Genomic DNA, 16800 nt, shown 5'->3' on the forward strand with positions numbered 1-16800 from the left:
GTGTCAGGGTTGTCGACATACCAGGTCTCACTGGACCTCTAGGAGCCTTCTTGGGCATGATGGTGCCCTGGTTCTTAGTGGTCATGGGCATCCTTGGGACCAGACCTTATACATACATACATATATATATATGTATGTGTGTGTGTGTGTGTATGTGCAACACTGAATGGGTCTCTTGATAGCCTAGTTGGAAAGTCTTGTCATGAGGATGCCGGGTTCGAGTCCTGGGCAGTTCCACATTTCAATTTCAGCATGCTGGCCTTTGATGGCTTAGAATTAAAGTGCATTGTGGTTGTTAATATTTATATATATATTATCTTTTTTCAGCCACATTAACTTTTTACTTTTAATTCCATGTCATCACGAACGAGACTGACAATGCGCTCGACGGAGACATATGCGGAAACTGATACGAAGTGAAGCCAAGGGCTCGAACCTCAGCTCAGACGTATCAAAGTAACAGTGACTAACCACTGCGCCATCAAGAGAGATATAAGTTGAGCACAGTTTCTATTATTTGCATGTTCGAGCTACATAAACACGAATCTTGTGCTCAACCCATCCCCGCTATGATGGTACAATGGTAGTATGTGCGCGTGGGCACATACATACACCTCGCACATACCTCTGCGAGGTGTCTAAGCATGACCACCAAGCATAAGCTTAATACATTTAATACCCTCAGGCAGGTTCGAATCCCGAAGACAGGAGCTTGGTGCGAAGTATGAAGAAGACAGCTCGATGTTCAACGAAAGCCTGTAGCACCTTTCCCATTTCCAAAGTCCGCTGGGGACGGGATCCCACGACGATAGAGGCTTGTCATGGGTCGACTTACAAAGTCCCCATCTTTATACAAAATCTGTTAGTTAACCCAGGGTTAAATTCCTCCCACTAACTCTCCTATATTGGTGTTTACTTATTCACATTTATTGTATGTTTTCAGTCGCTGCCATGCTTACTAAACGTGGCAGCACACTAAGCTAGCATGCTACTTAATTTTGTTACTTCGTTAGAGTAGAAACGACTTTGGTTACAATATTCTGGACTTCCGTAAGAACTCCTTAACTATGCGTCAAACATTCGCATAAGTTTAATTTCTCCTAGTTTGTTATTTAGCTTCTCACTATATGACGGCAAGAACTTGACATTTGGAAAATTAAACAAAAGATGAATGAAGAAAAACACCTGCAATGTGTATATTTATATCTCGGTATAAATAGAGCTCTTATTCTTCTGTTCTGTCCTTGTTTCCTCTTCATATTTTTCTTAATCATATTTCATAATCTTGTATAAAAGGATAATAAAATAAATTTTGTATGAATACATGTATTGTGTATGTGTATAACTCCACACCATAATAGTACATAGAAGGTCTGCTACTGCCGATGCAGTTGGCGAAGTGGCAGCAGCAGCCCCGCAAGCAGAACGTGGCGAGGCCGTGAAAGCGAATCACAAATCACGAGGGCGAGACCACACCCAAGCAGTTAAGTGAGGGGAAGGGGGGGTGATTTATTGTTTCCTCATGTTCCTTTGAAGTCTGCAGCCTAAACAGGCCCATCTTCAGTCCTTGTCTGATGCCATGGAATAAGCAGCATGAAGGCGTGGTTGGTTAGTGCTGCTAAACGGTTGGTTGATTGGTTGCTTGGTTGGTGCTGGTCTGGCACAATGGTACACCATCACAGCCTCGGCACCTCGTTTGCCGGGTCCCGGATCTCGCGGCTCGGCATCACCGCAGACCCTGGGACCCGGTAAGTTTTCTTTCTTCCTTTCAACTTAAATCATGACCAGCTAAACCATTAGACATGATGGCACCACGAAGCTTGTTGAAGCGATTGCTAAAAGGACAAGCCAAGCACTACACTGTCCCTAGAATGACAATTATAACAAGGTTGCAAGGGAAAGTGTGGGGATATGATGTTGTATGTTGCAATGAAAGTAAGCACGGCAACAACAAACAACACTAAGAGCGATCAGGTGAGTGGCGAGTAGTTCAGTGAACACGTGGCAACGTTGCAGGTCGAGAGGGGGTGGGGGGTGGATACGGGGTAAGGTGGTGGAGGAATGTATGGGGGGAGGGAGATGAGGGACAACTTTGGGAGCTGGGCCTCACCCCCGCGACGAAGTGGACCAAGCTCCCGTAGTTTCGTTTATTTTATTTTCTTTCTCTCCCACACTGTTGCCACGCCAAAAGGGAGCAGATTTGGTTCCACGCAAATCTCCCCTCCTGCCACTGTCCTACATCGTTCTGACTCACCTTCATCCGATATCCCACGCAACATAAATGGAATAGTCGTGTACAGAAGAAGAAAGTATCGTACCAAGGAAATGGGACATCCAAAGACATAGCGTGACAACAAAACATGTGCACTTGTGCCTTAATAATCAAAGGGTTACCTTCACATAATATAGCTTTCCGAAACAATGTGGCTTCTATTCGTGTGTTATACAGGAAGATGCTTGATTCGCAAATGTGCGTCCTCTACAAACGATTCCTTATGAAACTATTCTTGGCCTTTGAAAATGTCTATCACATCTGCGTCGTTTCGAGATACAGACGACGCCTTGTTGCCACATCGTTGTCTAACGCCTTTCTTAATCCTATGTCACAGTCTTCGAATTAAGGAATTGTTTTCACACACATCTTCCTGAGATTTAGGTTCATTCACCATATATATAACCATTACCAAATAGTTTTAATTCTTCACTTTAAAACCTAAAATCACACTGACAGCCTTTACTAGATCAGTCGTTCAGCGACAACATCAGAGTAGCACTGCGTCCACCAGTCACGTGACTTAACGTCCGCGACTCTATACAATTCTCGATGCAAACTTTCACATATCATAAAAAGCTTCTTTACATCTTCATCTCATCATATTCATAGCACCAGGTGGGGACTAAGGCTTCCTTCCATTATATACAGACAAAGCTTCCGCCTCAACTTCACCCATCAACCTAAAAACACGGTCGGTAGGTTACGGGCGAGACCGATTTCAAAAAAGGAACTTTATATATTTCCATATTCATGTAAGTACAACTGGTACCTGTTCGGGGCATATTGGAGTTTGGATTAATATTTTCTAAAAGATATTTGAATATATCAAATTACAAACACTTCAAGTTTGTAAATAACTACACATTCTATTTTCACCTTCACTGAATGTTCTTATTCATGTCTAGTTATGTTAATTGTTGACTAAATCATACACATAACATGCACGCACAATTGTTTTGTACGTGTGTGTGTGTGTGTGTGTGTGTGAGTGTGTGTGTGTAAGTGTGTGTGTGAGTATGTATGTCTGTGCGTGCGCGTGCATTGAAGTTCGGTATAAAATTTCTGGTCATACCGACAGACCCATGTCAACTTCTTTTCAAGAATCTGCGCCCGAAGGCCCCATTAATACACATGGAAGAAGACGAACCCGGCTGCGTCAGTCAACACTGATCACAGCCGAAGAGAATATCCTGCATCGTTTCTGAAATGACAGCATACGTGGTCAGGTCTGGAGGACGGTGAATCCTTTAGAACGGCGGCGCACCGTTGGTGTAACGCAGCATGGGGTCCAAACTACGGGCGAAATTGTTAGCCATACTGCAAGCATAGTCATCCTCAGAGGAAGGCACAAGAGAGGCTACCCCAAGCATGAGGAGCATGAGAGCCTGGATGGGAAGGGCAGCTCTCATCACACGCCCAAGGAACCTGTAGGACCTTCGGACGACGCCCTCCTCTGTGACTTCAAGCGTGCCTTCACTGTAAACAAGAAAGGGATGAAGAATGTGAGTAAGAACTCTTTAGAGTATATCTGTTATGAATAACATTTGCCACAACATGTACAAGAGTGATGCTACTGTGCTAGGCCAGGAATGTGGCCGGTAAGAGGCCGCAAATGAATGAATGGTAGGATCAAGCTAAACGAAAAATATTCTACGGAATACCCTGAACATCGATATTTTGGATACGTACGTCGCCTCCGAGTGGTAGCTGGCGGTGAGGGAGGCTGGGGATGTTGGCCTTGAGAACGAGAATTCGGCGGACTCATACATCTGCAAGATAAGTGGAAGTGCGAGGACTGCTTTGCTGTGCTTTAGAATAACCAAAAGTGCCATAGGTTCATTTATGGAAAGATGGCAGTGAGGCATTACTGAAGAACACCAAAGAAATAAAATTCTGGACTAATTGTTTTTTTTAACTGTACTCTAACATTGAGAAGTCCCTCAATTCGGAGGGTAAATTTTACGACATGCACTACAGATTTTCAGTTACGATGGATGAATAGAGTAATGTAATTCAAAGTTTAGGAGTCCCAGTGCCCGGACCCTGAGGGCTGTGTGGAACTGAGAGGTTCGCGAGGTGCAGTGCGAAATAGCACATTACTAAAAAAAGACTAAATATACTCACGGCAGAAGAAGCCAGCGACACGTATGATGCTGCAACATCCTGCCCAAGTCGCTGGGACAGTCTGCTGATGTGTTGCGAGCACAACTGCAGGAGATGCTGCAGGCGCCGCGTCAGAACCAGCAAGCGGTCCTTGACAGCGGCACAGTGCTCGTCGGGTCGCCCCGTGGAGAGAAGATGCTGAGCGGCTTCGTGCAGCGACGCCACACGCGGCTCGCATCGCTCAACCTCGGCGCGGATTTCCAAAACTCGAGTGGCTCGTTCTCTGAGCACCACCTCGTCCTCGTCCTCGACCTCGATGTCCATCATGCGGAGACTCTCCTCCGTGCTGTCGGTCCATGCAAGAAGGTCCGATATAGTGGAATGGAACTCTTTGTTACCCATGAGGGCTGCCTGTAGCTTGGTCTGCCAGCTGGATGCGACACTGCAGACGCTTTCCCATCGGCTGTTGGCTGCTGCCAAACGATCACGCAATCGGATGGCCCGACGCTGATCACGTGTGTGCTCAGCCAGGTGCTTGCCGATGATGTTGAGGGACATGATCACCGACTTGTGGCCGTCCAGGTCCATCAGGAATTCCTGTCGAAGTAGTGAAGGTTGGTTAGCGCGATGCCCGGGTGACTCAAGAGGGGAGGGAAAATGTCCTTTGTGTAACAGATCCACCACGCATACTTACCCTGTGGTCCTGGCTGGCTTCTTCTAGTTGCTCGATCTGCGACGGCGGGTTGTGTTGTGTCGACTGAATAGCTTCGGCGTGACTCAGCCATTGTTCTAACCGCCACATGTCATTCTCGAACTGCTGCCAGTTGCGTCTGCAACACAGCGGGCACGTCAGGGATGACGTCTCGCTGGAAGCAAACATGCAGGAACCATGCGTTAGCAACTACTTCTAGGCAGACCACCTTGCCCCGAACACAGACCCGGAACCAAGAGCAGCGGGACATTCTAGCCACCAGCAGTCAGTGCAGACTTCCTCCTCTAAACTATTCATTCTAAGCCATGTTCAAGTCTGCGCCACTTTGTCCCAACCTTTCACCAATCTACTACATGATCACACCCTTATTACTTAAAAGCGCGAACACATTAACTCCGTTGCTATTATGTATATAGTACCTTTGTACGTTCTGTGAAGCAACTTAATCAGCTCGGTAGTGTTGCCTGTATACATTTTATACAACAAATCCTTCAGATACTAATGTCACCCCTACAGACTAGTCATGCAGCACTTTTACGACTAAAGACTAATCTTTACTCAAAGAGGAAGGCTAATCCCTATTAACTCCTACTCCTTTCTGTCCCCCTCCTTAAATTTATTTTACTTCCCCTACGACTTCACCTTGCCATCTTCCTCTAGGGCAGTGGTTCCCAAACTGGGGGAAATTTCCCCCTGGGGGGAAATTTGAACCTACCAGGGGGGAAATAATTACACTACCTACTAACTAAAAAAATCTCAGATGAATTTTCTCATGTCTGAGAGAGAGAGAGAGAGAGAGAGAATGCCTGTTTATCAGTATATATGTACATTTGAAAAATAAAATAGTAAATAGTCAGTGTGTTTTAACTACTCTTTCCCTCATACACATGAAAGGGGGAAATCTGGATGGTTGAACTGGGTGTAAGGGGGAAATGACAGAAAAAAGTTTGGGAACCACTGCGTCTAGTGCCTTGTGGTCGGGAGACAAGAATACCACGAGCATTCCCGCAACATAATTGGGGGAGAAGGAAGGACTATGGGTCCCCCCATTTTTTTCTTCCCACGCAGAGTATGAGTAGAAACTATATATATATATATATATATATGTATATATATATATGTACATATGTATATGCGTGTGTGTGTGTTTCTACTTTAAGTGTATATATGAGATTTACTAGGCGCAATGTATGATGAAGTACACCACACTAACTTGCACCAAAAGGGCCTACGTATCAAGCATGATATGAATGTATGCCTCCATATGCAACACATATCTACAATTAAAACTGCAGTATAACGAATATAACTAGTTTTCTCTAACCTAATACCATTTCTAACCTTCATGTTCTTAAGCTTAGCTAGAAGCTCTAGAACTCACTTTTCCTGAATCATATGAGTCTTACCTCAGGAAGAAGCGAGGATTCTTAATAATACTGGGTAAAGGTATAGTGTCTTTCTAATAAAGCGCTAATACAAACCTGTTCTCCTTTAGTCTGCCCTGCTTGGCTTGCGCCAGGACTTCGAGCTCAGCGAATTCCTCCGTCACCTCTGCAATGGCAGGGTGCAGAAGACGCGCCTGCTCGTCGTCCTCCGTATGCCGAGCTAAAGAAGCCAGCAGATCGACACTCGACCTGCAGCCCGCCAGCTGTTTGGACTGAAAAGAAAAGGAAAAAATAAATTGCACTCGACTGAAAAAAAAAAAAAAATCGCACTCGCTTTTAGATCGTTACCCACGGCTTCATTATATCAGGACATGTACGAAAAGAAATATAATTCCGGACAGGAATCTTTCACTTATGACTGGTACTTACGAATGAATAGTAGGACTTGTCAACTTCAGCACCTTGGGGCGTAGGACACTTGATAGCCTCCTCTAGCCTCAGCAGTTGTCGACGTGCCTCTTCAAGGGCGGCTCGCAGTTCGTCGGACAAGGATCGCCCACCCACGGCGCCCAAGAGCGACGGGTCGGCAGGTCCAAGTCCGGGCTCGAAGGCTGTGAGTTCACCGCTGTCGAGGTTCAAAGTCAAGTCTACCTCCAGTTCCTTTTCTTCCTCTGGAGTCAAAGGTGCTGATTGTTCCACCTGCCATCTTCTCTCCACCCGCACTTCTTGTGGCTGTTGATGCACCTTGCGGACCAGAACCGAAGCGTATGTAGTTGTTTCGATGATTTCCAACTGGATGACCTCACGAAGTTTCTGAAGACGAATCTGGAGAATCTCTCGAATCATCCAGTACTCTTCAAGAGACTCCTCGATGATCATGCAGTCCGGATAACAACTCCTTTGGTAGAGATGAGTAGCACATGCATCCAACTGGTTCAGCGACCCCTCGTGCTCCTGGTATCGAAGGACGAGGTCCAACAGAGTCTTTCTCTGAACCTCGGGGTCATTGAAGGTTGTATGTTCATATTCCGTTAGCTGTCGATCGAAATCGTTCAGCCACGTCATATTTTCTTCCCTCAAGGAATCGAAGTCAGAGAAGAGCTTCATGCTGTACCTAAGTCGCTTGAGAATAACCGTGACATACATATTAAGGGTGTGGAAGCGAAGATTGGCGGTCTTCACCAAAGTTCTAATTTCATTCGCTTTGTCGAGACGATTTTCTTTTCCATAAGGACGTGCCAAAACCCTATATTTCTGGTTGAGTTCCTCATACTGAAGAGTGTGGTCGTGGATCTCTTGCTGTAGTTCATGGACGGCACCGATGGTATCTTGCAAGTAGGCAGTTCGTAAGTTAGTCGAGACCGCTTCGACGCTGCCAACCCGTGACTCCATGGCCGCCAGCCACGTCAGGAAGGTAGTGTGTACCTCAGTTAACTCTTGCCACATTTTCCAGGTCTTTTTGATGAATGACTTCCTCTCCGCTGAGCGGGTGCAAATGTCACCCCACCGCCGGTCGAGGTTATGTTGAGCATCCTGTAGCGAGTCTGTATCGCCGTTTGCATCAAAGTCGGCACAATCTCGAATCACCATGTCACATAAGTTGAGCACAGACGAAATAGTTTCACTCTGCCTTTCTATCTCCTTGCGTACCTCTTCCTCCGCTTCAAGCAAACGGTCAATCTCCTTCTTTGAACTATTCTGGAAAACTACTGGTGAAGAGAGTTTCTTCTCTATGACGAATAGCCACTCCTTCAGTTCTGCAAGAGTAACCTCTGCTTTATTGATGGTCATCACAACGTCTTGCAGCTTCTGCTTACGACTGCTGCACTTCTCGTTCAACTGCTTCCAGGTGGCTTCAATGGTTTCCATTTTCTTCTTTATATCTGCCCCGCGCTCCTCGTCGCTGCAAGATACTAGTTCCTGTCCTTCAGATATGAGCCACATCTTCTCGATGTTCTTCATGTTAATCTCCTCTTGGTAATCATGTTCCAGTTTCCGGATAAGGGAATCGATATACTGTTCTGACCCTCCGCCAATTTTAGCATCCATTGACCTTGCCCAAGCCATGAATACCTCGTATCGAGCGTCATACAACTGCCACAACTCTAAACGGTCTTCCAGAGAACTGATTCGTAGCTGATATTGGTGAAGCAGTTCCGCTTGTAACTGAGCAACCCTCCACATTCTGTGTGTGACTAGGCGAAGGTCTGCTGGAGTGAGGGAGTCTTTCATTTCCTCTCGTGTGGCTCGCAGCTCACCAATGTCTGCACCAAGGTCTGATATCGTGGCCACAGTCTGTCTGTCCTTCTGAATGGCATCTTGGACGCCTTTCATGTCCGACGGAAGCTGATTGGACAGGGATGACTGGAATTGCATCAAGGTATCGTACAATCTTGAATATATGGTTTCATAGCGAGTCCATAGATCCAAGCTTCTCTTCAAGTACCGATGCCACGTCTCAACCCCAGCGCGCAGATTTGTCACACGCTGCTGGAGGGAGGCCAGCTCTGTCCTGATAACATTGTGAATGCTGGGATCACAGGAAACAATTAGTTCCTGGCAGACCTCGGATACTTCTTCCACTTGTTCTTCACCACGATCTAGCTGGTCAAGCAGAGACTGCAGCCTAAACACGACCTTATCTAGGCGCCGTCTGGCAACTTGTCGGAGCTGGAGACCTTGTTTTTCTTGCTCAAGAGCAAGTAACCATGACTGCAATTGGGCAACTTTGAGTCTGTAAGTCTCCCATGTCTTGATGGTTTTCAGCAGAACCTGTTCTCGCTCAGAGACTGTTGTGAGTACATTTCGATGACGAAGAAGAAGGTCTTTCAGCCGTGTCTGGAGGTTGGCGAGGCGAGGAGCTTGGTCCTCCTTGGCTGCCTGTTCCTCCAGAGTGTTAAGAACATTGGTTTGGGTAGTCAGGATAGACCGATGAACCTGACACAGCCGCGCTGCTTCATGCAGACCTTCCCTGGACGCGGGAGCTGGGGCGGCCATGCTAGCCTCAACGCTGTCCACGTATTGACGCCACGTGGTCAAGGCGGCGACCAGCTGCTCATCATCGCCTCCAAGGCCCGCCACGACCTGTTGGTAACGGCTGTGTGTATCCTGAATAGCAGTCTGCCACGCTTCCACGACAGGCAGTGGGCCTGAGTCTGGTACATGGCCACCGACACTACCCAGGGTGAGAAGTTGCTTTTGCAGATCCTCGGCGCGCGTGACTGTCTGGTCGGGTTGTGGGGCAGGTAAAGCGAGGAGCGTCTTCGCCTCGTCGATGTTCTGCGTCACCTCTTCGATGGCTTTGGTCTCTTGCTCGTTGCCTTGCTTGGCAAGGTGGTCACTGAGCTGGTGGATGGCTTCTGTTAGGTTGGTGATGCGGAAGCCAAGACGTTCGACCTCGGCCACCAAGGGGATGTCGCGAGAAGACTCTTCGGCTACATGCAGTTGGATCTGCTGTGCCAGTTGGCGGAGCTCGGAAACTCGCTCGCCCGACCAGGCAGCTTCACCCGCCAACAACTGAAAAGAGAAAAAACATGGGCTTTGAAATACGAAAACAGGTTCATAGAGTTCGTCCATGATCGACGCCAACTAAAGACGGTTACAATGTTGCAATGAGTTACAATGATAAAGCATGACAGATCTTTCGGTCCATAACGAGGTTAAAAAAGCTGAAAAAGTGGTTTATCCTAGTAAATTTTAAAACTGAGCTGTCACAGTCAACTGCCTCGGCTGGATTATCATTCCATTCACTTGTGGTGAACAGAGTCCCCCACATGTGCGTCTACGCGACATTTTGGCTTATAGTATCGTCGCTGCAGAAATGGAATGGACAAGGAATGTATACGTGGTGTAGAAACAGCTGGCCTTCGGCCTTGTATTACTATTGTGTAGGTCAAAGCCATATTACGCCTGTACTACAGGTATTTGTATCCCCATGAAAGCACAACCCCTGTCGAGCAATGTTTCAGTGAGGCTGGGTCCTTTGCTACAGTAGCGTACGCATGATGTGTATATAAGGAGCCAGGCTTTGGTCTCCACAGGCAGTTCTCTACAGCACTTGTAACCAGCGGTGCTCGTCCCCAGGCCCTCGCGGTCATCTTTGCGGTCGGGCACGCCTCGGAGCTCGACCGCCGAGTCACTCGCACTAACCAGAATAAAATCCAGCAACCCACTCGAGCTTTATTCACTCCCTCGTCACCATTGTCCAAGTAACGTTCGCAAAATAGTTTCGATCTACTTCTAGGTTCAATATACATCCTGGCCGTTTGAGGCCACCGTTTCGTGTCCGGTTAATATTTTCTGCAAGAATATTTTCAATTTTGATGTTATCAATTCCTTTTAAAATCTTAAATATTTGTATTAATCCCCCCCTCCCCCGGAATTTCTACACCTAAAAATGATGTGAAAATTTTGCAGTTTTTATTCTATTATTTTATTTTTCATTTTGTGCGAATTTTGTCTTTAGCCGCTGTACATTTTCCACTCTATCCATGCCTTTAATGATATTTGGAACCGTATAGAAATGGCATAATTCCAAGTGTGGGCAGACCAGTGATCTAATTGGTTAATCATAAGTGATATTCTGAAGTCAAAAGATTGTTCTGCCGATCCCAGTGTACCATTTACTTTCTCTAAAGACAAAAATGCAATGTATAGATGTTTCGTTACTGATAATTACATCAACAACGTTAAAACAGATGTTATGTTACAGTAAACAGAGGACACAAGACATGTTCTCTTTAGGACTCGGTTCGCAAAAACGCATCCTTTTGGTCCAAATCAATCCCTCAACTCAGGAGTATAGTTCAAACTCACATGGTAAGTAAAGGGCAATTTATACGGTCAAACACTTTGACAAACCCGGTTTGTCAGAGCGTTTGAAGTGATGTTTGACCATTTGAATGGGATATTTGGTCGTCAAACACCTTTGTCGAACGTGTTTGACAACCAAATACCCTATTCACACGGTCAAACATCACTTCAAACACTTGTTTGACAAACCGGTTTGTCAAACCGTTTGATCGTCTAAATGCCCCTTGAGACATCACCTTCCCCCAACAAAGACACGCCATGCCTAACAATCTTTAGCGGCTACTCTTCAGGGAAGTAGCCAGAAAGGAGGACATCAGTCAAAGCAAATGTGGTACCGACTGGACTCCACGATATGGTAAACGTGGAGAGGAAGTTTAAGCAGGCGGGCAGACGACATAGAGAAGTTTGCAGGAGTGACACGCGGCTCTTAGAAGAGGTTGAAAGAGGCCTTCGTTCAGCACCAGTCAGAATGGGTGATGACTTGATCGCTCTGTTCATGTCTATGCATCTCTTGTGAGCCCTCAAGTCTGCAAGACATCTGCTTGATCTATTGCGCCCTTTCCCGCATCCTCTCCACTTTATTCTATGACGTCATATGTCACGCCGTCTCCACAGATACCATATTTCTTAAACACAACTGGTCTCGTTAGCAGTCCTCTTATTTTATTGATGATTATTTAGTTTAACCTTGCGAGCTCCACGCCTATTAGGAGGCTAGGACGGTGCCCGTTACTGAGGACTTTGTACCGTGTAATTTAATTAACCACGACCTTGGTCCAACTCGCTGGTGGCATTCCAACTGCCGTCACCTCGACCTTCGCTGCTCTAATGATAAAGTTTCCAGCCTCCCATCCAAAGGTTACTGGACATATTTCAATTATAGAAATGTGTTTTCATTTAATAAAAGATAGAAGCTTAAACAGAATGTATCACTAAGATACTATGATGAACAATGATGAACCAGTTTAACGGGAAAAACACGTAAATAATAAAATCTTTCTTTGTACGTCGGGTTTCCCTAGCATGAATAAAATCACCTGACGGCAGCACAAGTCCTCAATAGCAGAGGAGTCACTATTTCGTAAAGTCTTTTTCATGATGGAGACAGACCTCGAAGTAGTAGTAGAAGCAACAGCAGTAGCAGTAGAAGTAGTGGTAGTAATAGAAGAAGTAGAAGAAACAGAAGAAGAAGCAAATGAAAAAAACAAGGACAGGAAGTGGCAGAAAAGAACGCGAAGAACGTCCCCCTTTCGGGGACCTGAGAACAAGTACAGCATCATCATCACCACCACCGCCACCACGCGGCTCCCACGTCCGTGACTGCAGACAATCCAACCACCACATACTAATCCGTCGAAGGCAAAACAAAAGACGTCTCTACGGCCGCAGAATCGCAAGTGCAGAGATGCTACGCTGATGCGCCGAAGGCAAGTATGACATCAGCCCAACCCAGCCGCTTATGACATCATCTGACCCTTGACGTCATCGCATGACCCAACACGAGAGTTGACGTCATTCAGTTCATCAACAGTTCGTTGGATGCATAATAAGGAGTGTGGTGTGTGTGTGTGTGTGTGTGTGTATGTGTGTGCGTGTGTGTGAGAGAGAAAGCACGCGCAACCAATTTAATGGGCAAGTTCCCAACTGCCGGTGTAGTTGAGTCTGTCCAAGCGTGCATGCGTTTGTCTGCATCCACTGTAAGTATATCGGCATGCGCTTGTTTTTGCTCGAGTCTGCGAAAAAGTTGCCACATGTGACCGCGTGTCTTGTGCGCATATAAAGAAGGGGAAGAGGGGAGAGTAAGACAAAGACGTAAGTGGCTATAATTATATAACGCGTCACCAGCCTCGGGCCGAACTGGGCAACACAACGTAGGCACTAATTATAGGCACTGCTTATCCGGGCACCTTGGGGGACAAGAGGTGGTCTTTGTGCCAACAAGTCCCTCGCCAACTACGACCACAATACCAATTGACCTGACAGTGATTCAAGAAGGAAAAAATAAACAGATTTTTCTTGGCGGGGGGAGGGGGGGAGGAGTTGATATCGGGTGTTCTTGGACATATTTTACATACTCGAGGTCCTCAACACTTTAATCTTCAAGTCTGCTGAGAAGGTGAGTTTCCTTGGCTCAAATGACGAACTTTTATGAATTTTCATTCCGGCTTTTGTACTACAATTCTATTCAGCTGAGGGGGTATATCAGCTCAAACGAGACCCTGTTTGACCTAAGATACTCTCCCAGATGAAAAGAATCGTCTGCAGGGACGAGAACCTATGAACTGCAGCATCGCAGGGGAGAGGGTGAGAGTGCGCGGTGGCGATTTGTCTTCATGAGAGGAAACCTCCAGGTACCTGTTTATCGAACCTCTTGAGTGCACGAAAGTTGTCTGCCCAGCAATGACCTCGAGGTTATGCTGGGTCTGAGCAACGGACGAGATCAATTCAAATCCCGTCCTCGATTTTTCTCTTTCTTTTCTTTAATACAAATGCTCTGAGCGGGACTGCTTTTTGATCGTCCATCACTGCAGTTTAAGACATTTCGATATGAAAATAATACTAATACTACCACATCAGTGATATATGTCTGAACCCAACGTAGAGAGCAGAGCAAGCACTGCACGAGTTCAAACTCGACCACAGCCTCATTTCCTGTCGACACCAGCTCATCCTGTTTTTTTTTTTTTTTGTCTTCACCATGTAACCGAGGAAGCTTTTGGCGTCGGTGCACTAAATAGAACAGTCAGAACAAGCCTTTCCTCCACCCCCGTACTCCTCCTCTCCCATCTCTCCTAAGACAACTAAACCCCAACTTCCTCCCACAGTCTTTGTCCCACGAGCTCTTTCGATCCCCTTTTCAGGGCTCAATTTGTCCTGTTACGTCACGTCTTCCCGTCCCTGAGGATCTTGGGAACTTGCAGACTCTTTATCCCTGGCTTGGTGGTCATGGGGAGCAACCCTCAGTCGAGGTCACCAAGTGGTGAAAGCTAAAAAGTTTCACGTGTACGTAAGTGTGTGTGCGTGTGCGCGCGCGCCTGTGTGTGTGTGTGTGGGTATGTGTGATAAAAGCAACGGGTTTTGCAGGAAACTGTGAATCGAGATGGTATTTGGAGCTTTGTACTTCACCATCTAGGAATTTGGTATTCCAAATATGGAGGTGTGGTCAGGAGGTTGTGGAAGTTGAGGTGACAAAAAAGAAGAATAAAAAAATCCACGGCGGAGGTGGAGTGCACGCGCTCCGGAACTGGTGGAGGACAAACAAAAGAAGTGGAGGATGGTGAGCAGAAGTGGTGGAAGAAGTGCACAGGAAGTTACGGGAGGGTGTTTGAGGCAGACGAAGTGGGTAAGGGTTATGTAATCACGATACGAAGGGTGTACCAAGGATGAGAAGGTCGTGCTGGTTGGAGGGCGAACTAATTTGAGAAGCTGACGGTAAGTGAGAAAATAGAGATGGAGGCCAGAGCGGCCGGGCTTGATGTGACTGCTGTAGTAAAGGGTATGATTAAGACAACGATTAGCACATACAGAAGCCAACTGATGACATCAGTCTCCAACGACGAGCTGACACACTGGATATCCCCTTCCTCTTTCCTCTCGAGTTGCTGGCAGAGTTCTCGCCACGTGTGTCTAGTTGTGTTTTTTTTTCAGTGTTTACTGCATATCAGTTACCCAAGATGACTGTTTTATACTCGCTCTTTCTTCCTCCTCTCTCTCTCTCTCTCACTGCTTTGGGGTTTTCACATCTGATTTCAGCTCACCTACCTCAACAGAATAGTCTACAAAACCCCATTAAAACCAGGATCAAAATCTCCCTTCACATCTACAAGCAAACACACACACACACACACTCAAACACACAAATAGGGCAAGCCAGTTATACCTCATGCGCAGGAAAGCGTATATTCAGTTCCCTGCGTCTTCCCAGTGTATGCCCAGTCTCACAGAATAAATAAATAAAAGGTCCGAAGAGCCTGTGAAAACACCATCGTTGATATTTTTTACAAGGGACAGAAAAACAAATGCCTCAACTATTCAAAACTATCCACTTCATCCGTCCACGGCTGAAGGCGAATTCCCCTTTGCTACTCACAACACAAGGGCCTTACACCACCACTCGATGCCCCACCCACACCGTAGCATAATAAGTAGTGGCTACATGACACGCAAACCGGCTTGGGAGTAGTCCCATTACCCCACGGTATGATCTACATTGCCCCCGTGAGGTATTCGTCCTCGTGTGCCTGGCCAGCTCTTAAATGTTCCTTAATATATCCACAGGGCTTCCACTTGGCATCTGTCTCTTCGTCTGCATCGTTTACAAGTCGCGATCCTGACATGAACCACGTTCTAGGTTTTTGTTAAACTATAATTCACGAAGCCTTATAACGACCCTTGTTTAATGCTGCTGTATATTTACAGACTTGGGTTGTCTTAGTTCTAACAGACCTCTCGTTATCATCATTGTTATCTACAAAAGACGCATGAGTGGTGCCTCAAATCTGTAGTCTTGAATCAACCTGTTCAGAATTGGAATAAATCCATCTTTACACTGAGTACGTATTGCATACATTTTCTATGGCACTTTAAGACTAGCTACCTATAAATCGAACGAAAGTGGAAAGTACATCCTGAGCATTCAGAGTTCAACGCAAGGAACAGCTAGAAAGGAAAAAAAAAAAAAAAAAAAACACGAGAAAGGATACGAGATTGTCTCAAACTCAGAACGGTTATATAGGTGAACACATTTTGGTAAACACACACACACGTTTAGAGGTCAAAAGGAAATAATGTTTTTCGTATTTATGGAAAAAACGGCGCGCGCGTGCGCACGTACATCGATTATTTTGACTTCAACTTCGGCAGACACATAGGTCATCCTCCTAGTTTCTTGACCCCCGTCGCACTCGCCAGGCGATATAATTCAACTGAGTGAAACTCTCCCCACCTCTGCAGCTTGTCTCGATCAAACCTGTTGCGTTTGTCTAGTTTGTCACCATGCGATTTTATTCAACTGAGAAACGCATCCTCTACAGCCTAAGAATCAACTCCATCTATTCCGGATGGAGCCTATACTTTCATTCTGAGCTTCATGTCTTTGTCTTTTAGTTCATCATATTTTTATCATTATTATTATCATTATTACCATCATAGCATTATACATTGGTTACTCCAAGAAACGATCAGAAAACAGGAACAAGAAAGCATGGCTAAAACGACAGCGTGGTAATAGGGCGTTGCCGTTGTGTAGAGCGTGTCGGTCGAGGTCCGAGATGCAGAGAAAGAGAGAGCGGGTTCAAGGTGCAAGGGAAACCGCCCAGCGCACCACCTTGCAACGCAATAGTGGTTTTAAAGTTCAACATACATGCATTCGTGCAATATCCAAAATATCTTGTTCTGGTGCTTTCGTACGCAGCAGAATCGGGGGGGGGGGGGTTATGAAATGACTCAGTCATTATACGTTTGGGTTAGAAGGAAGGTGGTGAGGGAGGTATTTGTACGTGTGAAAGAAAGGC

At 46.1% G+C, this 16800-nt stretch overlaps 1 protein-coding gene across 10 annotated transcripts in view; it reads right to left on the reverse strand.

The window, feature by feature from the left end:
• Positions 1-1310: 1310 nt before the first annotated feature.
• Positions 1311-16800, reverse strand: part of LOC143040098 (uncharacterized) — a 426287-nt gene continuing 410797 nt past the window's right edge. For all 10 annotated transcript variants that reach the window (XM_076210786.1, XM_076210787.1, XM_076210785.1 and 7 more), the window contains 6 exons: positions 6905-9991; positions 6572-6747; positions 5073-5244; positions 4400-4975; positions 3965-4044; positions 1311-3751 (listed from right to left, as the gene is read on the reverse strand). In XM_076210786.1, coding sequence (XP_076066901.1) covers positions 3523-3751; positions 3965-4044; positions 4400-4975; positions 5073-5244; positions 6572-6747; positions 6905-9991 — 4320 coding nt within the window. In that variant the 3' untranslated portion in view covers positions 1311-3522. The remainder of the gene's footprint in view (positions 3752-3964; positions 4045-4399; positions 4976-5072; positions 5245-6571; positions 6748-6904; positions 9992-16800) is intronic.

Source organism: Oratosquilla oratoria, chromosome 27 (assembly GCF_046742065.1).
Source record: "Oratosquilla oratoria isolate Oo_2021 chromosome 27, ASM4674206v1, whole genome shotgun sequence".
NCBI lineage: Eukaryota > Metazoa > Arthropoda > Malacostraca > Stomatopoda > Squillidae > Oratosquilla > Oratosquilla oratoria.